At 45.9% G+C, this 24,256-nt stretch overlaps 2 protein-coding genes across 2 annotated transcripts in view; one reads left to right on the top strand and one right to left on the bottom strand.

The window, feature by feature from the left end:
- The window catches only part of LOC144508694 (CMP-N-acetylneuraminate-beta-galactosamide-alpha-2,3-sialyltransferase 2-like), a 556,023-nt gene that overhangs the window by 371,396 nt on the left and 160,371 nt on the right, over positions 1–24,256 (bottom strand). The window lies entirely within an intron of this gene.
- The window catches only part of mtss1 (MTSS I-BAR domain containing 1), a 138,957-nt gene continuing 117,050 nt past the window's right edge, over positions 2,350–24,256 (top strand). Inside the window, exons 1-3 of the mRNA XM_078236090.1 lie at positions 2,350–2,365; positions 2,474–2,591; positions 7,078–7,151. Coding sequence (XP_078092216.1) covers positions 2,350–2,365; positions 2,474–2,591; positions 7,078–7,151 — 208 coding nt within the window. The remainder of the gene's footprint in view (positions 2,366–2,473; positions 2,592–7,077; positions 7,152–24,256) is intronic.

Raw genomic sequence — 24,256 nt, 5'->3', positions numbered from 1 at the left:
ACATCTACTGGGGTCATTGGGTGGTGGTTGTGTATTTTCTGCCTCCCAACTCTCTCCCAGCTGCAGAGCATCCATCCCATGATTGACAATCACTAAACTCAGCAACGAACCATGATCAAAGCTTCGAGTGTGGTGGCCTGTGTAATTCTGCAACTCACATGTACTAAACCAGCTTGGATAATATTGAAACTAAGTAACTGAAGGTCTCTGCTTTTTGCCTCAGACTGAATTCAGGCCAGACTGATGGGATGATTCAGTTTATTTTATTGAAAATCCAGGTTCCAGAAGGTTTTGAGGTACATTTAGATGGCTGGGCTCCAAGAGACTACAAACTCTCTTCTGATAGCCCCGATTGTCACTGGACGTGGCAATTTGACTCTGCATTGACTCTGTCTACACTTCCCGCTGTCTTGGCAAAGCAGCCAGCATAATTAAGGACCTCACGTACCTCAGACATTCTCTCTTCCACCTTCTTCCATCGGGAAAAAGGTACAAAAGCCTGAGGTCACATACCAACCGACACAAGAACATAGAACATTACAGCGCAGTACAGGCCCTTCGGCCCTCGATGTTGCGCCGACCAGTGAAACCAATCTAAAGCCTATCTAACCTACACTATTCCAATGTCATCCATAATAACCATTTGAATGCTCTTAATGTTGTCGAGTCCACTACTGCTGCAGGCAGGGCATTCCACACCCTTACTACTCTCTGAGTAAAGAACCTACCTCGAGCATCTCTCCTATATCTATCACCTCTCAATTTAAAGCTATGTCCCCTAGTGTTAGCCATCCGAGGAAAAAGGCTCTCACTATCCACCCTATCTAATCCTCTGATCATCTTGTATGCCTCTATTAAGTCACCTCTTAACCTTCTCTCTAACGAAAACAACCTCAAGCCCCTCAGCCTTTCCTCATACGATTTTCCCACCATACCAGGCAACACCCTGGTAAATCTCCTCTGCACCCTTTCCAACACTTCCACATCCTTCCTATAATACAGCGACCAGAACTGTACGCAATACTCCAAATGCGGCCGCACCAGAGTTTTGTGCAGTTGCAACATGACCTCCTGGCGCCGAAACTCAATCCCTCTACCAATAAAAGCTAACACACCGTACGCCTTCTTAACAACCCTATCAACCTGGGTGCCAACTTTCAGGGATCTATGCACATGGACACCCAGATCCCTCTGTTCATCCACACTACCAAGTATCTTACCATTAGCCCAGTACTCTGTATTCCTGTTACTCGTTCCAAAGTGAGTATTGCGTACAGTTCCTTCCAAAGTGAATCACTTCGCACTTTTCCGCATTAAACTCCATTTGCCACCTCTCAGCCCAGCTCTGCAGCTTATCTATGTCCCTCTGTAACCTGCCACTTCCCTCCGCACTGTCTACAACTCCACCGACTTTAGTGTCATCCGCAAATTTGCTAACCCATCCTTCTATGCCCTCATCCAGGTCATTAATAAAAATGACAAACAGCAGTGGCCCTAAAACAGATCCTTGCGGCACACCACTAGTAACATCCTAGTAACTCCAGGATGAATACTTCCCATCAACCACCACCCTTTGTTTTCTTACAGCTAGCCAATTCCTGATCCAAACCACTAAATCACCCTCAATCCCATGTGTCCATATTTTCTGCAAAAGCTTACCATGGGGAACCTTATCAAACGCTTTGCTGAAATCCATATACACCACATCAACCGCTTTACCCTCATCCACCTCTTTGGTCACGTTCCCAAAGAACTCAATAAGGTTTGTGAGGCACGACCTACCCTTCACAAAACCGTGTTGACTATCCCTAATCAAAGTATTCCTTTCCAGGTGATTATATATCCTATCTCTTATAATCCTTCCCAATACTTTGCCCACAACAGAAGTAAGGCTCACTGGTCTATAATTACCAGGGTTGTCTCTACTCCCCTTCTTGAACAAGGGGATAACATTTGCTATCCTCCAGTCTTCTGGCACTGTTCCAGTAGACAATGACGAGAACAGTTTCTCCCCTGTTGCCATCAGACTTATGAACGGACCTACCCTGCATTAAGTTGATCTTTTTCTACACCCCAGCTGTGACTGGAAGACTACATTCTGCACTCTCTTGTTTCCTTCTCTATGAATGGTGTGCTTTGTCTGTATAGCGCGCAAGAAACAATACTTTTCACTGTATACTAATACATGTGACAAATCAAATTTCTAAATTCTCTCCTGTTAACTCAGAGCCAATTATGTCCCTTTTAGTTTAGTTTATTTATTAGTGTCACATTAACACTGCAACGAAGTTACTGTGAAAATCCCCCATCAGCAGTGTAGCCCTCCCCCCACTGATTGCTTTCATTGGAATGTCGCTAAACCCCTGTTGTCGCCCCTACTGATTGTACTTGTGCACAAATAGTTGATATGAGAGGCTTTCAGATTTGGGATGGACCTTTGCAGTTTAAGGTTGCTAACTGTACCTGGTGTCAGTGCAGATTAAATACGCTATATGTCATCGTGTTAACTCTACTTTGATTTCTCTGCAGGGTGGTTACCCAGTCTGGGAGGATTTCATCTCCAAAACTACAAAGTTGCAGTCACACTTAAGGTAAGAACAATATATTAATTCTCACCCTCCTTGGAAGCACAGAGGACAGAGTCGTGTTAGAAACCAGTGAGGGACAGTTAACTTAGAAACATAGAAAACTACAGCACAAAACAGGCCCTTCGGCCCCACAAGTTGTGCCGAACATATCCCTACCTTTTAGGCCTATCTATAACCCTCCATCCTATTAAGCTCCATGTACTCATCCAGGAGTCTCTTAAAATACCCTATTGAGTTTGCCTCCAGCACCACTGACGGCAGCCGATTCCACTCGCCCACCACCCTCTGTGTGAAAAACTTCCCCCTAACATTTCCCCTGTACCTACCCCCCAGCACCTTAAACCTGTGTCCTCTCGTAGCAGCCATTTCCACCCTGGGAAAAAGCCTCAGAGTCGCCAGATCTATGCCTCTCAACATCTTATATACCTCTATTAGGTCTCCTCTCATCCTACATCTCTCCAAGGAGAAAAGACCGAGCTCCCTCAGCCTATCCTCATAAGGCATGCCACTCAATCCAGGCAACATCCTTGTAAATCTCCTCTGCACCCTTTCAATCTTTTCCACATCCTTCCTGTAATGAGGCGACCAGAACTGAGCACAGTACTCCAAGTGGGGTCTGACGAGGGTCTTGTATAGCTGCATCATTATCCCTGGACTCCTAAACTCAATCCCTCGATTGATAAAGGCCAGCACACCATACGCCTTCTTAATCACCTCCTCCACCTGCGGGGCCGATTTTAGAGTCCTATGGACCTGGACCCCAAGGTCCTTCTGATCCTCTACAGTACTAAGAGTCTTTCCCTTTATATTGTACTCCTTCATCCCATTTGACCTGCCAAAATGGACCACTACGCATTTATCTGGGTTGAAGTCCATCTGCCACTTGTCCGCCCAGTCTTGCATCCTATCGATGTCCCTCTAACTTCTGACATCCCTCCAGACTATCCACAACTCCACCAACCTTCGTGTCGTCAGCAAACTTACCAACCCATCCCTCCACTTCCTCATCCAGGTCATTTATGAAAATGACAAACAGCAAGGGTCCCAGAACAGATCCCTGGGGCACACCACTGGTGACCGACCTCCAGTTAGAAAAAGACCCATCTATACCCACTCTCTGCCTCCTTTGGGCAAGCCAGTTCTGGATCCACAGGGCAGCAGCCCCTTGGATCCCATTCCCTCTCACTTTTTCTAGAAGCCTTGCATGGGGGACCTTATCGAACGCCTTGCTAAAATCCATATAAACCACATCTACCGCCTTCCCTTCGTCAATGTGTTTAGTCACATTTTTGAAGAACTCCACCAGGCTCGTAAGGCATGATCTGCCTTTGACAAAGCCATGCTGAGTATTCTAGAGCATACTAAACCTCTCTCAATGCTCATAAATCTTGTCCCTCAGGATCTTCTCCATCAGCTTACCAACCACTGAGGTTAGATTCACCGGTCGGTAATTTCCTGGGCTATCCCTATTCCCCTTCTTGAAAATAGGAACCACATCCGCAATCCTCCAATCCTCCGGCACCTCTCCCGTCTCCATCGACAACGCAAAGATCATCGCCAGAGGCTCTGCAATCTCTTCCCTCGCCTCCCACAGTAACCTGGGGTACATCCCATCCGAACCCGGCGACTTATCTATCTTGATGCCATTCAAAGATTCCAGCACAACCTCTTTGTTAAAGTCCACATACTCAATCTTTTCAGTCCACCGCAAGCCCACACTACATCCACCCATGTCCTTCTCCTCTGTGAAAACCGAGGCAAAATACTCATTAAGCACCTCTGCCATTTCTACTGGTTCCGTACAGACTTTCCTGCCTTCACCTTTTATAGGCCCTATTCCTTCACGTCTCATCCTTTTACTCTTCACATATTTATAGAACGCCTTAGGGTTTTCCTTAATTCTACTTGCCAAGGCCTTCTCGTGACCCTTTCTGGCTCTCCTAATTTCCTCCTTTAGTCCCTTCCTACAAGCCGTATACTCATCTAGATCCCTATCTTCGCCAAGCTCTCTGAACCTTTTGTACGCTTTCCTTTTCTTCTCGACTAGGTCCCGCACAGCTTTCGTGCACCACGGTTCCTTTAACATAGAACATAGAACATAGAAAGCCACAGCACAAACAGGCCCTTCGGCCCACAAGTTGCGCCGATCACATCCCCACCTCTAGGCCTATCTATAGCCCTCAATCCCATTAAATCCCATGTACTCATCCAGAAGTCTCTTAAAAGACCCCAACGAGTTTGCCTCCACCACCACCGACGTCAGCCGATTCCACTCACCCACCACCCTCTGAGTGAAAAACTTACCCCTGACATCCCCCCTGTACCTACCCCCCAGCACCTTAAACCTGTGTCCTCTCGTAGCAACCATTTCAGCCCTTGGAAATAGCCTCTGAGAGTCCACCCTATCCAGACCCCTCAACATCTTGTAAACCTCTATCAGGTCACCTCTCATCCTTCGTCTCTCCAGGGAGAAGAGACCAAGCTCCCTCAACCTATCCTCATAAGGCATGCCCCCCAATCCAGGCAACATCCTTGTAAATCTCCTCTGCACCCTTTCAATGGCTTCAACATCTTTCCTGTAATGAGGTGACCAGAACTGCGCGCAGTACTCCAAGTGGGGTCTAACCAGGGTCCTATAAAGCTGCAGCATTATCTCCCGACTCCTAAACTCAATCCCTCGATTAATGAAGGCCAGTACGCCATACGCCTTCTTGACCGCATCCTCCACCTGCGAGGCCGATTTAAGAGTCCTATGGACCCGGACCCCAAGGTCCTTCTGATCCTCTACACTGCTAAGAATGGTACCCTTCATTTTATACTGCTGCTCCATCCCATTGGATCTGCCAAAATGGATCACTACACACTTATCCGGGTTGAAGTCCATCTGCCACTTCTCCGCCCAGTCTTGCATTCTATCTATGTCTCGCTGCAACTTCTGACATCCCTCCAAACTATCCACAACACCACCTACCTTGGTGTCGTCAGCAAACTTACCAACCCATCCCTCCACTTCCTCATCCAGGTCATTTATGAAAATGACAAACAGCAAGGGTCCCAGAACAGATCCCTGGGGCACTCCACTGGTCACTGACCTCCATGCAGAGAAAGACCCCTCCACAGCCACTCTCTGCCTTCTCTTCCCAACTCCTCCCTGTCTGCTCGGAACGTTGTCCTGTAGAACCCTAGACAGACATTCCTTGAAAAACTGCCACCTCTCTCCAGTAGATTTCCCCGAGAATACCTCCTTCCAATTTACTCCTCTAATTTGCTGCCTTATGTCTTCATATTTCCCCTTACTCCATATAAACGCTTTCCTAGCTTGCCTGATCCTCTCTTTTTCCAATGCAAGCCTAAAGGAGATAGAGTTATGATCGCTATCCCCAAGATGCTCTCCCACTGAGAGATCTGACACCTGTCCAGGCTCATTGGTCAGTATCAGATCAAGTACAGCCTCTCCTCTTGTAGGCTTGTTCACATGCTGTGTCAGGAAACCCTCCTGAACACACCTAACGAACTCCTCCCCATCCAATCCCCTTACCCTAGGGATATTCCAATCTACGTTTGGGAAATTAAAGTCTCCCATCACAACAACTCTGCTATTATTGCAACTCTCCAGGATCTGTTTCCCTATCTGCTCCTCCACCTTCCTGTCACTATTGGGCGGCCTATAGTCAACTCCCAGCAAAGTGATCGACCCCTTCCCACTCCGAACTTCCACCCACAGAGACTCTGTAGACAATCCCTCCACAGCATACACCTTCTCTACAGCTGTGACACTATTCCTGACCAGCAGTGCCACTCCACCCCTTCTCTTGCCTCCCTCCCTGTCCTTCCTGAAACATCTGAATCCCGGCACCTGTCGTATCCAGTCCTGTCCCTGAGACATCCAATTCTCCGTAATGGCCACCACATCACACTTCCAGGCATCGATCCACGCTCTGAGCTCATCCCCTTTATTCACTATACTCCTGGCATTAAAGTAAACACATCTCAATCCTTTGGTCTGAGCTCTCCCCTTCTCTATCCCCCCGTCCATCCTCCCTCTTGCACCGTCTATAACCCTTCTCTGTTTGCAAGCTAACTTCCTCGCTCCCAGTCACCTCGTCTCGATCCCCTCCCCCCATGTAAAGATAAATCCCAACTCAGAGGGTCAGAAACAGGAATAGATGACCTCACACCTTGAACATGTTTGGCCATTCAGCGGGATCATGGCCCAGTGAGGGGCTTAGCCTCAGTCAGGGGCATACGCTCTATTCTCTCTGCACAGATGCTGTCAGACTTGCAGAGATTTTCCAGCATTTTCTGTTTCTGTTTCGGGTTCCAGCATCTGCAGTAATTTACTTTTATTATGTAAAAAGGTGGGCACTTGGATGAGCAATTATTGGTGATCAGTTTAACGATATGACATTGTGCCAGTGTTTGAATGGTACTGCTGAAGGTTGTGGAATTATCTTTAGTGAACATAATGAACCCTCTGTGTTTATTTCAGGACAACCATTGTAATTGCTGGATCCTTTCTGGATGCTTTTCAGAAAGTAGCAGACCTGGCAACTAACACACGAGGTGAGTGAGAAGAAACGAGGCGGGTTCCAGAGCTATGTATGTTGACGATTGTGAGTAGTTTGGATAAACACTCTACCAGATCCATCCAGTGGTTAGGCTCCTGCAGCAGAAGAGAAAGATATGTTTATCACATTGGAACAGGTCATTCGGCCTTGCTGCTCCATGCCAGCTGCACAGAACCAGCCTCTTGTTATCCCTCTTCATATCATTCTATTCCTTTCACCCTGAAATGCTTAGTTAACTTCCCCTTAACTGTATCTATACTATTCCCCTTAACTTCTCCTTGTGGTAGCACGTTCCACATTCTCACCATTGTTTGGGTAAAGAAGTTTCTTCTCAATTACCTATTGGATTTATTCGTGACTAATATTTGTGACCGTAAATTCTGGTCTCACCAGCAAGTGGAAACGTTGTTTGCCTTACCATATCAAATCCTTTCCTCACTTTAAAGGACTCTGCCCTAGAGAAAGAAGCCCCAGTCTGTTCTGCCTTTCCTAGTGGATGTTACCTCTTAGTTGGGACTGATATCAAGATGTCGTTTTTCACTTGGAGAGCTCTGCTGAATGGGCTGGTGTCGGGAACTCCATCCTCCCAGAGCTGTGATATCTTAATGAGTCAATAAAAGGAACTTTCCTCTGAACATGCATTGTTCCATCTTTCTCACTTGTCTCTCCTCTCCTGTCCTACTGACAGTTAGTGGATCTATTCTTTTCTATTCCATTGCAATTAGTTCTATTTGAAGGAATGGCTTCTCATTGTGCCCCAGGGACAATGGTGAGATGAGATGGAGGGGGTCCAACAATAGAACCCCCAAAGATTGTTTACAGTCAGTACCTAAGCTCCACTTGGCCTGAATCAGGATGCTTGGACCCTTGCTATCATAGAAATCATAGAAACGCTACAGTCCAGAAAGAGGCCATTCGGCCCATCGAGTCTGCACCGACCACAATCCCACCCAGGCCCTATCCTCACATATTTACCCACTAATCCCTCTAACCTACGGATCCCGGGACACTAAGGGGCAATTTAGCATGGCCAATTAACCTAACCCGCACATCTTTGGACTGTGGGAGGAAACCGGAGCACCCGGAGGAAACCCACGCAGACACAGGAAGAACGTGCAAACACCACACAGACAAGCCAGGAATCGAACCCAGGTCCCTGGAGCTGTGAAGCAGCAGTGCTAACCACTGTACTACCGTGCCGTACCGTACCGTGTTTTATCTTCATACTATCATTCCCCAGAACCACCAGAATCCAGAGCACTCATTAACCCAATACCACCCCGTCTCTATCCGACCTCACTGAAATAGCCTGAAATAAAAAGGCACTGGAATTTATTGTCTGCAAGTCTGCTGGAAACAGATTCATTTGCAACTTCATGTGCCTATACCATTGCCGTTTGAAAAGTTTAAATTTGCAGTGTATGGGAAAGAATCTTTATCAAAGATTAGCATTGCACATTGGGCCATGTGGCCTCCTTCAGTTCAGTGCTGAGTGGTTTTATGAAGTGAGAGAGACAAAATGCCATTGTCACAGATTGAACATGAGATCAGAACCCAGCAAAAGAATCATCACCAGTTTAAAGGCAAGAATCATAACCTTCAAGATTGTGGGGAGAGCAACATCTATAGAATATACAGGGGACTGAGTTTGTAAACTTACTTGGCATTTTTCAATGGATAAGTAAATTCAAGCTTAACTCTCCGAATTCCTTTCAGGAGTTAGGGAATAGGGAACCTGAGGCAAGTTATGGGATTTGTGCTGATGTAAGCAAGTGCAATTGATGGGATCATGTGATGTGCAGAATCCTGTTACAAGGCTGCTATTTTCCAGTGAGGTGTACAGTTGTTCACTGTTACACCGTGCCGTGCAGAGTGAGCTGCTAAACCCACATCTTGTGCTAATCGTATCCAGCACCTGACAGCCTATAATTCACTCCTTGAAGTGTCAGACTCTGCCTGTGGAATCCAGCAGGTACATCTGTTCGCAAAATGAAAAGCAGGATTATCAAACGTGACCCTGTGCAGATGCCACACGGCAGTCTGAGTTTGCAGATTTAACCCTGTGAGCACCACGAGGGCTGTGAGCAGCAGCTGCTGCATCTGGAGGAGATGTCCCCAAACGTACTGACTTCTGGATAGGAAACAGCCCATCAGATGGTGACCCCGTCACACATCTGCATGTGCATGTTGTTGCTCCCACCCTCCCTCCTTCCCCACCTCCCTTGTCTTGCAGATGGTGGACAGGCTTCGGGGAGTCAGTAGGTGAGGTACTTGCCACAGAATTCTTAGCCACTTACCCAATAAGGGAGTGCCACACTGTTGTGAGTCAGTCATGAGAGGATGCTGCGGTGTTGTTTGTTTATTAGTGTCACAAGAAGGCTTACATTAACACTGCAATGAAGTTTCTGTGAAAATCCCCTAGTCGCCGCACTCTGGTGCCTGTTCGGGTACACTGAGGGAGAATTTAGCATGGCCAATGCACCCTAACCAGCACGTCTTTCAGACTGGGAGGAAACTGGAGCACCCAGAGGAAACTGGAGCACTCAAAGGAAACCCATGCAGACACGGGGTGAATGTGCAGACTCCGCACAGACAGTGACCCAAGCCGGGAATTGAACCTGGGTCCCTGGCGCTGAGACAGCAGTGCTAACTACTGTGCCGCCCTGTCGGAGGGCCAGCACTGAGGGGAGTGCTTCTCTGATTGGTGAAGTAGAGGGACATTTCACAATGTTGAGTGCTATGGTGTGTGCTGAGGTTGTGAAAGGTGCTATGAAAATGCAAGAATGTTTGATCTTCCTTTAGCATTGCATGAATTTGTTCTCTCTCCTCTTCTACAAAACCTTCAGTTAATTATTAATTGCTTTGAGGCTTGACTCACTACATGCTTTATCCTTTGGATCGACTCCTCCCCTGTCCCAGCGTCCTCATCAGCCAGACTCCAAATGACTTTCTGCAGCAGTTTGCCCAGTTTGAACTCTTGTACTTCTTTTCACTTTGCTCGCTCGCCCTTTACCCTGTTTCAACTTTAAAAATTACAATCTTTACTTTTCTGCATTGTGTTTGTACACATTGTCTCTTCCAGTCATTATATTTCTCCATGTTCCCTCCCTCCCTCATTGCTCTCCTCTTGTTAGAGATTTGTACTGAGCTTGCTTCTTTTTGCAATCCATTCTTCTCCATTTCGCCCTCTTTTTCCAATGCCTTGAGACATCTGGCTAAATATAAATGCAAGTTCTTGTCCAGGAGTTGAAAGCCCTCTACCAAGAACCTTAAATCTGTGGAACTCCTCCCTTCCCTCTTCCCAGCCGCTGCAGTCTTCAGGCTCTTCAAACCCAAAGTTGTCCCCAGCCAGTTTCTGGTCTTGTGTCGCTCCAGCCTTGTTGAAAATGTAAGGAGATAGACAGCGCCTTCAGCTCAGCTACTCAATAATGAAAACATACCTTGTGTTGCCTTTTCCATGTTGTGATCTGGGACAAGGTTTTCTGTATTTTTCCATTTGTCTTGCAAAGCCAGGTTTGTTCCTTTTAAAGAAAGAAATATTTGTTCCAGTAATTTAAATATCCAAGTTAAATAAGTCTAATAAAATATTGTGAGATATTATTGCCAGTTAGTTCACCAAGACTGTACCCATCTGTTCAAAATATAATCTTAGCTTTAAACCTCTTAAACGTTGTTTTATGGGAGCCTACAACTCGAGGCTTAGTGAGTTGGACTTAGTAACTAACTCACAGACACAGTCCGTCTCCTAGCATCGTGAGTAACAATCATTCCCATTTTAATGTTCACTCGGATGTTCAGAGATGGTGGCAGGAACCAATTTTCTACACGGGAAGGAATGGAAATCTGGAACACTCCGAGAAAATCTGAGGCTGAGGCTGAACTAAAAATGTCACAACTGAGGTTGATATGAGTTGTCGGGTTGAGGGTGCAGCGCGTGTTGGGTGTTAAGGGTGCGAGTTGTGTCAGGTGTTAAGGGTCCAGGTTGTGTTGGCTGGAGGGCACTGCATGTGGTGGGTTGAGGGCGTTAAGGGACTTGGAATGAAGGCAGGTGGATGGAGTTGAGATTCAGATCAGCAATATCTTCCTGTTCCTGATCTACTGGGATACACATTAACTCTGTTTACTTTCTATTATGAAGAATAATAGTTTCATTAACGGGTTAAGTTGACTATTAAGAACATAAGAACATAAGAAATAGGAGCAGGAGTAGGCCATCTAGCCCCTCGAGCCTGCCCCGCCATTCAATAAGATCATGGCTGATCTGACTTGGATCAGTACCACTTACCCGCCTGATCCCCATAACCCTTAATTCCCTTACCGCTCAGGAATCCATCCATCCGCGCTTTAAACATATTCAGCGAGGTAGCCTCCACCACCTCAGTGGGCAGAGAATTCCAGAGATTCACCACCCTCTGGGAGAAGAAGTTCCTCCTCAACTCTGTCTTAAACCGACCCCCCTTTATTTTGAGGCTGTGTCCTCTAGTTTTAACTTCCTTACTAAGTGGAAAGAATCTCTCCGCCTCCACCCTATCCAGCCCCCGCATTATCTTATAAGTCTCCATAAGATCCCCCCTCATCCTTCTAAACTCCAACGAGTACAAACCCAATCTCCTCAGCCTCTCCTCATAATCCAAACCCCTCATCTCCGGTATCAACCTGGTGAACCTTCTCTGCACTCCCTCCAATGCCAATATATCCTTCCTCATATAAGGGGACCAATACTGCACACAGTATTCCAGCTGCGGCCTCACCAATGCCCTGTATAGGTGCATCAAGACATCCCTGCTTTTATATTCTATCCCCCTCGCGATATAGGCCAACATCCCATTTGCCGCCTTGATCACCTGTTGTACCTGCAGACTAGGCTTTTGCGTCTCATGCACAAGGACCCCCAGGTCCCTTTGCACGGTAGCATGTTTTAATTTGTTTCCATTGAGGTAATAATCCCATTTGTTATTATTTCCTCCAAAGTGTATAACCTCGCATTTATCAACGTTTATACTCCATTTGCCATATCCTCGCCCACTCACTCAGCCTGTCCAAATCTCTCTGCAGATCTTCTCCGTCCTCCACACGATTCACTTTTCCACTTGTCTTTGTGTCGTCTGCAAACTTCGTTACCCTACACTCCGTCCCCTCCTCCAGATCATCTATATAAATGGTAAATAGTTGCGGCCCGAGTACCGATCCCTGCGGCACGCCACTAGTTACCTTCCTCCAACCGGAAAAACACCCATTTATTCCGACTCTTTGCTTCCTGTCGGATAGCCAGTCCCCAATCCACTTTAACACACTACCCCCAACTCCGTGTGCCCTAATCTTCTTCAGCAGCCTTTTATGGGGCATCTCTTGGGTTTAGCATCACCAATCAGTCCTTTAAGTGGTCCTTGGACCCTCTATGGCCCAATACCTAAATAGCTGTCTTAATGGATTGATAGAGTTTTGATTGGCAAAACAGAAGTGTCTATGGCAGGATTGGTTAAAGATGATGTTTCAGTTCTAAATGGACAAGAGTAATTCGGATGGTTCTTGGACTGAATCTCATTTTTCTTGAATTGAGGGGTAGCTTTATGGACCTCCAAACACTGAGCGCGAGAAAGATTTGATTTGTTTTGATTTTATTATTGTCACATGTATTAACATACAGTGTAAAGTATTGTTTCTTGCGCGCTATATAGACGCATACCGTTCATAGAGCAGGAAATGAGAGAGTGCAGAATGTGGTGTTACAGTCATAGCTAGGGTGTAGAGAAAGATCAACTTAATGCAAGGTAAGTTCATTCAAAAGTCTGACAGCAGCAAGGAAGAAGCTGTTCTTGGGTCGGTTGGTACGTGACCTCAGACTTTTGTATTTTTTTCCCAATGGAAGGAGGTGTGAGAGAGAATGTCTGGGGTGCGTGGGGTCCTTAATTATGCTGGCTGCTCTTCCGAGGCAGCGGGAAGATGAGAAAATGTTAAAGTAGAACAAAAATAGAGAAATAATATTCGGAGACTTCAGTTACCCTCAAACAGACAAGGAAAAGCATAGTGCTGTGGGTGGGGAAGGGGAGGAATTTCTGATGCATGTCCGTAGAAACTAGGAGCAGGAGGAGGCCATTCGGCCCTTCGAACCTGCTCCACCATTCAATATGATCATGGCTGATCCTCTATTGTAATGTGATACTCCCACGCTCTCCCCATAGCTCTTGAAACCTTTAGAGTCTAGAAATCTATTTCATCAAATATATTCAGTGACTTGGCATCTACAGCCTTCTATGGTAAAGAATTCCACAGATTTACCATCCTCAGTGATGTTTCTTCTCATCTTATTCCTAAATAGTCTACTCTGTAACATGAGGAAACATAATCCCTGCATCCACCTACCCAGCCCTGTCAGAATTTTGTTTCAATTAGATTCCCTCTCCTTCTAAGTGCCAGTCAATACAGACGCAGTTTACCAATCTCTTCATACGACAATCCTGCCATCCAAGGATCGGCCTGGTCAACATTCGCTGCACTTCCTCCATGGCAAGTATATCTTTTCTTATGTAAGGAGACCAAAACTGCGCACAATATTTCAGGTGTGGTCTCACCAAGGCCCTATACAGCTGCAGTAAGACATCCTTGCTCCTGTCCTCTTGCAATGAAGGCCAACATACCATTTACCTTCCTAACTGCTTGCTTTACCCGCATGCTTGCTTTCAGTGACTGGTGTACAAGGACACCCAGATCTCTTTGCACATCAACATTTCCCAATCTATTGCCATCTGAATAATACTCTGCCATTCTGTTTGTCTGTTCGAAGTGGATAACTTCACATTTATCCACATTATACTGAATCTGCCATGTATTTGCCCATTCACTCAACGTGTCTAAATCACCTCTTAACATCCTCCTCACTCGCACTCCAAGTTTTGTGTTGTCAGCAAAATTGGAAATATTACTTTTGCTCCCCTTACCCAAATCATTGATATATATTATGAATAGCTGGGGCCCAAGCACTGATCCCTGCGGGACCCCACTGGTCGCTGCCTGCCACTCCAAAAAAGACCCATTTATTCCTATTCTCTGTTTCCTGACTGCGAACTAATTTTCAATCCATGCCAATACGTTACCCCAAATCCCATGTGCTTAATTTTGGCAGATTAACCTTTTATGTGAGACCTTATCAAAAGCTTTCTGAAAATCCAAATGCACCACATCAACTGGTTCCCTTATCTATTCTGCTAGTTCTATCCTCAAAAAACTCCAGTGGGTTAGTCAAACATGTTTTCCTTTTCATAAATCCATGCTGGCTTTGATTAATCCCATTGATATTTTCTAAATCTCCTGTTATCACATCCTTTGTAATAGATTCCAGCATTTTCCCTACCACTGTTGTTAGGCAGTTCTGTATTGCTCCCAATTCTCGGGATTGCTACTTTTTCTAGCAACTTTATATGACTCCATTTTGGACCTCATACTGTCCTTGATTTCTTTAGATGGCCAAGGTTGGGCCACTTTTCTTGTTATGGTTTTATGCCAGAAAGGAATGTATAACTGTTGTGACGATACTGTACCTTTATGAGAAGTGTATTGTATCTCCTGTTTCTGGTGAAGGGTGTGTTTATGATTCAACTCTGTTTAAGTGATGCCGAATTGTCAACAACTGGCAGCTCACATGATGAGCATGCAGAAGGTTAATGGTTCCTAATTATTGGAGTGTTTGTTTTAACCAAACTGCATTAGCTCAGATTATGTTAGGGTTGTCTCCTGGGGTTTACGTTTACAGAGTAAGATTTAATTCCCTTCAATATCAAAGAGATCCTTTAAGTATATTAAAGGGAAAAGAATAACTGGAGAGAGAATAGGACCCCCCATGGGCACATCTGTGGAACCGCAGGAAACGGTTGAGTTCTCAACGAATATTTCTCCTGTGTTTACCGTGGAAAAAGACATGAAGACTTGGAAACCTGGGAACGTTAGTGGTGATATATTGGGGACAGTTCACATTAAAGTAGAAAGGTGATGGACGCATTAGAATGTATGAAGGTGGATAAATTTCCTGGCCCTGACCTGGTATACCCAAGAACACTGCATGAGGCTAGAGAAGAAATTGCGGAGCCCTGTCTGAGATATTTATATCATCGTTAGCCAGGAGTGAGGTGCCAGAAGACTGGAGGGTAGCAAATGCTGTGCCCTTATTTAAGAAGGACTGCAAAGAAAAACCTGGGAATTATAGACCGGTAAGCCTAACATCCGTGGGTAAGTTACTAGCGAGGATTCTAAGGGGTAAGATATACAGGCATTTGGAAAGACAGGGTTTGATTAGGAGTAATCAGCACAGCTTTGTGCATGGGAGATCATGGCTTACAAATTTGTAAGAGTTCTTTGATGAAGTGATCAGGAAGGTTGATGAGGGCAGGGCAGTAGACATAGTCTGTATGAACTTCAGTAAGGCCTTTGATAAAGTTCCACATGATAGGCTGCTCTTGGAAGGTTAGATCACATGGAATCCAGGGAGAGCTGGCAAATTGGACATACATTTGGCTTGATGGTCGGAAGCAGAGGGTAATGGTGGAAGGATGCTTGTCGGACTGGAGGCCTGTGTGTGCCTCAGGGGTCAGTGCTGGACCCATTGCTGTTTTTTATCTATATCAACGATTTGGATGAGAATGTACAAGGCATGATCAGTAAGTTTGCAGATGACACTAAAACAGGTGGTATTGTAGACAGTGAGGAAGGTTATCAAAAATTTGCAGCAGGATCTTGATCAGCTGGGGAAGTGGGTCGAGAAATGGCAAATGGAGTTCAATACAGATAAGTGTGAAATGTTGCATTCACGGTGAATGGTAGGACCTTGGGGAGTATCGTGGAACAGAGGGACCTTGGAGTTCAGGTGCATGGTTCTCTGAAGGTGGAGTCACAGGTAGATAGGGCAGTGAAGAAGGCTTTTGGTATGCTGGCCTTCATCAGCCAGGGTATTGAGTATAGAAGTTGGGAGGTTATGTTGCAGTTGTACAGGACATTGGTGAGGCTGCACCTGGAGTATTGTGTTCAGTTTTGGTCGCATTGCTATACAAAGATGTTATTAAACTGGAGGAAGTGCAGAAGAGATTTACAAGGATGTTGCCAGGACTCCAGGGACTGAGTTATATGGAGAGATTGGACAGGCTAGGACTTCTTTATTTGGAGCGTAGGAGACTGAGGGGTGATCTTATAGAGGTGTATAAGATCATGAGAGGCATGGATAGGGTGAATGCACTCAGTCTTTTTCCCAGGGTTGGGGAATCGAGAACTAGAGGGCATAGGTTTAAGTTAAGAGGGGAAAGAATTGATGGGTACCTGAGGAGCACTTTTTTTACACAGAGGGTGGTAAATATGTGGAATGAGCTGCCGGAGGAAGTGGTTGAGGCAAGACATTGACAACATTTAAAAGTCATTTGGACAGATACATGGATAGGAAGGTTTGAGGGATATGGGCCAAATGCAGGCAAATGGGGTTAGATTAGATGGGCATTTTGGTTGGCATGGACCAGTTTGGCAAAATCAAAAAAAATAGTTGGGGTCCAAGCTAACTTCATAATATGCCTTGGAATTTTTGACCTCCTCTCTACCACTTGCAATGCATATATTTGTTCCTTAAATATGAGCCTTTGCCTTTCCACCGTCATGCCTTTCATGCATTACAAGGGAGGAAGTGTTAGGTTTTTTAAGGAATATAAAGACTGACCAATCCCAGGGCCTGATGGAATCTATCCAAGGCTGCTCAGGGAGACGAGAGATGAAATCGCTGGACCTCTGACGCAAATCTTTGTCTTGTCACTGGACACAGGTGAGGTCAGTAAGAAGTTTAACAACACCAGGTTAAAGTCCAACAGGTTTATTTGGTAGCAAAAGCCACACAAGCTTTCGGAGCTGCAAGCCCCTTCTTCAGGTGAGTGGGAATTCTGTTCACAAACAGAGCATATAAAGACACAACCTCAATTTACATGAATAATGGTTGGAATGCGAATACTTACAACTAATCAAGTCTTTAAGAAACAAAACAATGTGAGTGGAGAGAGCATCAAGACAGGCTAAAAAGATGTGTATTGTCTCCAGACAAGACAGCCAGTGAAACTCTGTGGGGGTTACAAATAGTGTGCCATGAACCCAATATCCCGGTTGAGGCCGTCCTCGTGTGTGCGGAACTTGGCAATCAGTTTCTGCTCAGCGACTCTGCGCCGTCGTGTGTTGCGAAGGCCGCCTTGGAGAACGCTTACCTGAATATCAGAGGCCGAATGCCCGTGACCGCTGAAGTGCTCCCCAACAGGAAGAGAACAGTCTTGCCTGGTGATTGTCGAGCGGTGTTCATTCATCCGTTGTCGCAGCGTCTGCATAGTTTCCCCAATGTACCATGCCTCGGGACATCCTTTCTTGCAGCGTATTAGGTAGACAACGTTGGCCGAGTTGCAAGTGTATGTACCGTGTACCTGGTGGATGGTGTTCTCACGTGAGATGATGGCATCTGTGTCGATGATCCGGCACGTCTTGCAGAGGTTGCTGTGGCAGGGTTGTGTGGTGTCATGGTCACTGTTCTCCTGAAGGCTGGGTAGTTTGCTGCGAACAATGGTCTGTTTGAGGTTGTGCGGTTGTTTGAAGGCAAGAAGTGGGGTGTGGGGATGGCCTTGGCGAGATGTTCGTCTTCATCAATGACATGTTGAAGGCTCCGGAAGAGATGCCGTAGCTTCTCCGCTCCGGGGAAGTACTGGACAACGAAGGGTACTCTGTCCACTGTGTCCCGTGTTTGTTTTCTGAGGAGGTCCCAGAGTGAGGTCCCAGAGGATTGGAGGATAGCTAATGTGGTCCCGTTATTTAAGAAGGGTAGGAAGGATAACCCGGGTAATTATAGGCCGGTGAGCTTGACGTCCATGGGAGGGAAGTTGTTGGAGAGGATTCTTAGGATGTATGCCCATTTAGAAAGGAATAAACTCATTAACGATAGTTAGCATGGTTTTGTGAGAGGGAGGTCATGCCTCACTAACCTGGTGGAGTTTTTTGAAGAAGTGACTAGAATGGTTGATGAGGGAAGAGCCATGGATGTCGTCTATATGGACTTTAGTAAAGCGTTTGACAAAGTCCCTCATGGTAGGTTGGTGCAAAAGGTTGGACCTCATGGGATAAAGGGGGAGGTGGCTAGATGGGTGGAGAACTGGCTTGGTCACAGAAGACAGGGTGGTAGTGGAAGGGTCTTTTTCCGGCTGGAGGCCTGTGACTAGTGGTGTTCCGCAGGGCTCTGTATTGGGACCTCTGCTGTTTGTGATTTATATAAACGATCTGGAAGAAGGTGTAACTGGGGTGATCAGTAAGTTTGCGGACGACACAAAATTGGCTGGACTTGCAGATAGTGAGGAACATTGTCAGAGGCTACAGAAGGATATAGATAGGCTAGAAATTTGGGCAAAGAAATGGCAGATGGAGTTCAATCCAGATAAATGCGAAGTGATGCATTTTGGTAGAACTAACGTAGGGGGGAGCTATACGATAAATGGCAGAACCATAAGGGGTGTAGATGCGCAGAGGGACCTGGGTGTGCAAGTCCACAGACCCTTGAAGGTGACGTCACAGGTGGAGCAGGTAATGAATAAGGCATGTGGCATGCTTGCCTTTATAGGACGGGGCATAGAGTATAAAAGTTGGGGTCTGATGTTGCGGTTGTATAGAACGTTGGTTCGGCTGTATTTGGAATACTGCATCCAGTTCTGGTCGCCACACTACCAGAAGGACGTGGAGGCTTTAGAGAGAGTGCAGAGGAGGTTTACCAGGATGTTGCCTGGTATGGACGGGCTTAGTTATGAGGAGAGATTGGGTAAACTGGGGTTGTTCTCACTGGAAAGACGGAGGATGAGGGGTGACCTAATAGAGGTGTATAAAATTATGAAAGGCATAGATAGGGTGAACGGTGGGAAGCTTTTCCCCAGATCGGTGGTGACGTTCACGAGGGGTCATAGGTTCAAGGTGAATGGGGGAGGTTTAACACGGATATCAGAAGGACGCTACGGTAGCACAGTGGTTAGCACTGCTGCTTCACAGCTCCAGGGTCCCGGGTTCGATTCCCGGCTCGGGTCACTGTCTGTGTGGAGTTTGCACATTCTCCTCGTGTCTGCGTGGGTTTCCTCCGGGTGCTCCGGTTTCCTCCCACAGTCCAAAGATGTGCGGGTTAGGTTGATTGGCCAGGTTAAAAATTGCCCCTTAGAGTCCTGGGATACGTAGGTTAGCGGGATTAGCGGGTAAATATGTGGGGGTAGGGCCTGGGTGGGATTGTGGTCGGTGCAGACTCGATGGGCCAAATGGCCTCCTTCTGCACTGTAGGGTTTCTATGATTCTATGACGTATTTTACCCAGAGGGTGGTGGGGGCCTGGAATGCGCTGCCGGGCAAGGTGGTGGAGGCGGACACACTGGGAACGTTTAAGACTTATCTAGATAGCCACATGAACGGAGTGAGAATGGAGGGATACAAAAGAATGGTCTAGTTTGGACCAGGGAGCGGCACGGGCTTGGAGGGCCGAAGGGCCTGTTCCTGTGCTGTATTGTTCAATGAAGTTCCCGAATTTATCTTGGCCATCTCGCACCTCATACTTTCGTCGTTTGCTATGTTTAGAATGAAGACCCTGGCTTCAGATTGGACTTCTTCGCTTTCCATCCCAAGTCCATAAGACCATAAGAAATAGGAACAGGTGTAACCCTGGCACTCAAGCCTGTTCTGTCATTCAGTAGCATCATGGCTGACCCAACATTCGTCACATCTACTTTCCTGTCCTTTCCCTGAGACCCTTGATTCCCTTACTGATCAAAAATCTATCTATCTCAGTCTGAAAGATATATACAAGGACTCTGCCCCACAGCTCTGTGGCAAGGAGTTGCAAAGACACTCAAACCTTTGAGTCCCATGTTGCTTCCTAGCTCCACCCAGAAGGATTCTACATCTAGATTCTCTGAACCAATATTCTCTCACTTTTGCACCGATTTCATCCTTCACTAACAACACAACCCCACCTCCTTTCTCATTTTGTCCGTCCTTCCTAAATATTATCTTTGAATATTCAATTCCCAACATTGGTCACCCTGCAGCCATGTCTCTAATTGCAGTTATATCATATCTACCAGTTTTTGCTGTTAATTTGTCTACCTTATTGCGAATGTTCTATGCACTCAGATTCAGTACCTTTTAGACTTCTTAAAATATTTCTACGCAGTTTTTTGTCCTATGGCCCTATATCGTTTCCTCTGCCTCCCATTTTTGTTTCTATTCTTCTGTCATTCATTTCTTTCTTGTTTCCCCCTCTTGTGCCTCACTGCTCAGGTTCCCACCCTCCTGCCCAACAGCACTGCTGAACACCCACGTGAGGACATTGGTCCCGCTCCTGCTGGCATTCAACCTGTTCAGCTTGCACAGGTCCCAACTTCCTCAGAATCGGTCCCAACACCTCAGGAATCTAAATCTTTCCCTCCTACACTGTCTCTCCAGCCACACATTCATCTGGTCTATTCTCCTATACCTGACCTTGCCAGCACGAGGCACTGGGAGTAATCCTGAGATTGCTACCTTTTGAGGTCCTGCTTTTTAATTTATTTATTTATGTTGTGCTTTCAGGAATTGAAACATATAAAATTCTGACAGGGTTGGACAGACTGGATGCAGGGATGTTGTTTCCTATGGCCGGGGGATTCTAGAACAAGGGGGTCACAGTCTCAGGATGCAGGATAGGACATTTAGGACTGAGATGAAGAGAAATTTCTTCACTCAGAAGATGGTGAACCTGTGGAATTCTCGGCCACAGAAAGCTGTGAAGGCCCAATCACTGAATATATTTAAAAAGGAAATGGCTTTCTAGACTGTAAAGGTATCAAGGGGTATGGGAAGAGCGTGGGCGTATGGCGGTGAGATAGAGGATCAGCCATTGTGTTGAATGGTGAAGCAGGCTCGAAGGACCGAATGGCCTACTCCTAGTTTCCATGTTTCTATCTCATCCTTGTGGATGCTCCATAGTGAGTCCAGTCACAGCTGCAGCTCTGAAACGCAGATTTTGAGTAGCTGCAGCTGGAGGAACTTCCTGCACACTGGACGCTGAAAGTGTTCCTGACTTCCCACATCACACAAGGAACTATGGCAACATGAGAGGGAAAATGTTGTTATGCAATGAGTAGTTAAGATCTGGAATGCATTGTCTGGGAGTGTGGTGAGGGCAGGGCCAAGTGAGGCTTTCACAAGAGAATTGGATCATTATCTGCAAAAGAAAAATGTGTAGGGCAATGGGGAAAAGTTGGTGGAATAGCATTGGGTGAGTTGCTCCTTCATGGAGCCAGTACAGGCAGGATGGGCTGAATGGCCTCCTCCTGTAACAATTCCAGAGTCTAATTCCACCAGTGTTCTGGCCAACAGATCTTCCTGAAGTAACACCTCTAAAATTGCTTTAATACAGTTTGTGCTTTTGGGATCTTGCTGTGCACTATCCAATTGCCACAGTTGAGTACAGAACAGGAGCGACTGATTTTGTGTTATTTCAGGAAGTCCTGAATTATGACAGTTACAGACATACGAGCTATTTAGATACATCCATCTGAAAAGCAGATGGGGTTTGACATCTCATTGAGAATCTGTAGCTCTGTGTCAGCGTAAATGATATTCTTCAATCCCTGCCTCAAAGGTGGCAATGCTCCCTCCTCACTGACAAACTGATGTTCCTTTCTGGAAGTTGGAATGTCCTCGTTCCTGCTGAGTTTTAAACCGCTCCCCTCCCTATTCCCTTTGCCCAATGTTTGTACACGTCAGGGATGGTGAGTGTCTCTCACTATACAGAGATTTTTATAACGTGGGGGCCTTATTGTGCTGTAAAAAGTAGATTATTCCTTGCACTGAGCAAACGGAATGAAAAGATAATGCTTTGGGAGATTTGAAGCAAATTGAGACAGTGTTAATGTTTCCTGGTTCAGGCTTGCTGATACCTGTCTACTTTATTGTATACTCTCTATCTACCTCATCCCAGGCTCTGGCATGTAGCCACACTCAGCAAGTATCTGAATCTTCCAGCTGCTCAGTGCTGAACTGGAGTCTGTTTGTTTATTTTGGTCAAAGTGCACCTTTAGTAAAAAGCATTGTTAGGATGAGTCCAAATTGCTTGATGCTTGAATTGGTAAATGTTTGAAACTTGGCCTTTGCTGATCTCACGTCAGTTCCAGCAGCCCCGTTACTGCGTGGGGAATGGACTGGGAACGCTGGCCCCAGTTACTGTGCAGCCTCTCTAGGTGGGAAGTGTGTGGACGAGGAGAACGGGATCGGGCTGAGACATGAGGGTTTACACAGTTGGATATCCTGCTGGTGTTCCCATCAAAGCACCAGGTTAAAGTCCAACAAGTTTATTTGGTAGCACAAGCCATTAGCTTTCGGAGCGCTGCTCCTTCATCAGGTGAGTCAGGTAATTCCTTACACCCCAGTGATTGATCTTCCTGCATTGCAGTGCTGATGTTTGCACCCATCGTACATTCATGTTTATTCATTGCGAAAACCGCTTTGGTTGCTGAAAGATCTCTTGTTTTGGAATGTGCTGATTGGGACAGAAGGGGCAATAACCTCAGTGGAACATCTCATTATCGGGAAGTGGGATGTTTTGGGTGTAAACACACTGACGTCAAACAGAAAACATACACATCAGTCGAGGTCAAGTCTGCAGAGCTTCTGTCAGGCACCATTCAAACCATTCAAGCTGGTGAGTGTCTGACAGGACACGGAATAAACATATAGGCACAGGAGCACCTGCATATTCTTCACATGCAGATATATTTGGATACTTACACACGTGATTGACACCAACAGCTGTGTGAATATTGGAGAAACCAGCACCATCTAATCGAATTCTTCAACCTTCTGGTGACAATCATGTAAAGGCAATGGAGCATGAATTGTTAATAGCTTTGATCCAACGTAGCTAATTAAGTCGGGTCTCTTTAGAATAATAAACAGCAGTTAAGAGGATAATAATTCTACCTTTTGAGAAAGAGCGGTTTAAGTTCTGCTGCATGTCTCTCAATGTTGCTGTGGTCAGATAACATTCTTTAGGATGTGATATTGGGCTGGGTTGTTTTCACATTGCATCGTTAGGGTGTTAATCTCTGGGTGCCACTCTGCAGTTTCTGTCTGATTTCAAACACTGTTGCAAGCTACATCAGTTTTTACACTCAGCCTCCCTATTTTCTAGCCAATCAAAGAGTTGTCTGTTATAATGTTCATTTATGAACAATTTGGTGCACGTGTTTAAATGTTTACAAAATCCTTTCAGTTTTATGAATTTAGAAATTGGGTGTCACCTGACCATCCAAAGATGGAAAATCACAGACGGGTGATTGGGACAGGTAGTGACTGAGGGTTTGATCTGAACTAGGAGTCTGCAATCAAAGATATTAGACCCAACAAATCTCAAACTCCCCTTTCACACGATATCCCCAAATCCCTTAATTCCTAGAATTTCACCTAATTTCCTCCAAGCCATTTAATCCACCCTTTAATCCCATTTACTAAAGAACATAAAACTAACTTGCAGTAGTAAACATAGAAACTTGGAAAATAGGAGCAGGAGGAGGCCATTTGGCCCTTTGAGTCTGCACCACCATTCAATCTGATCATGGCTGATCATGCACTTTCGATATCCCACTCCCACTTTCTCTCCCCTTGATCCCTTTCGCCACAAGGGCCACGTCCAGCTCCCTCTTGAACATATCTAACAAACTGACCCCAACAGCTTTCTGTGGGAGAGAATTCCACAGGTTCACAACTCTGAATGAAGGAGTTCTTCCTCATCTCAGTCCTGAATGGCTTACTCATTTTTAGACTGTGACCCCGAATTCTGGACTTCCCCAACATCGGGAACATTCTTCCCGCATCTAGCCTGTCCAGTCCCATCAGGATTTTATGTGTTTCTATGAGATCCCCTCTCATTCGTCTAAATTCCAGTGAGTATAAGTCCAGTCGATCCAGTCTCTCTTCATATGTCAGTCCTGCTATTCCGGGAATCAGTCTGGTAAATCTTTGCTGGACTCCCTCAATAGCAAGAATGTCCTTCCTCAGACTCGGAGATCGAAACAGCACACAATACTCAAGGTGT

Source organism: Mustelus asterias, chromosome 20 (genome assembly GCF_964213995.1).
Source record: "Mustelus asterias chromosome 20, sMusAst1.hap1.1, whole genome shotgun sequence".
NCBI classification, from domain to species: domain Eukaryota; kingdom Metazoa; phylum Chordata; class Chondrichthyes; order Carcharhiniformes; family Triakidae; genus Mustelus; species Mustelus asterias.
This window is presented reverse-complemented; position numbering and strand designations above follow the sequence as displayed.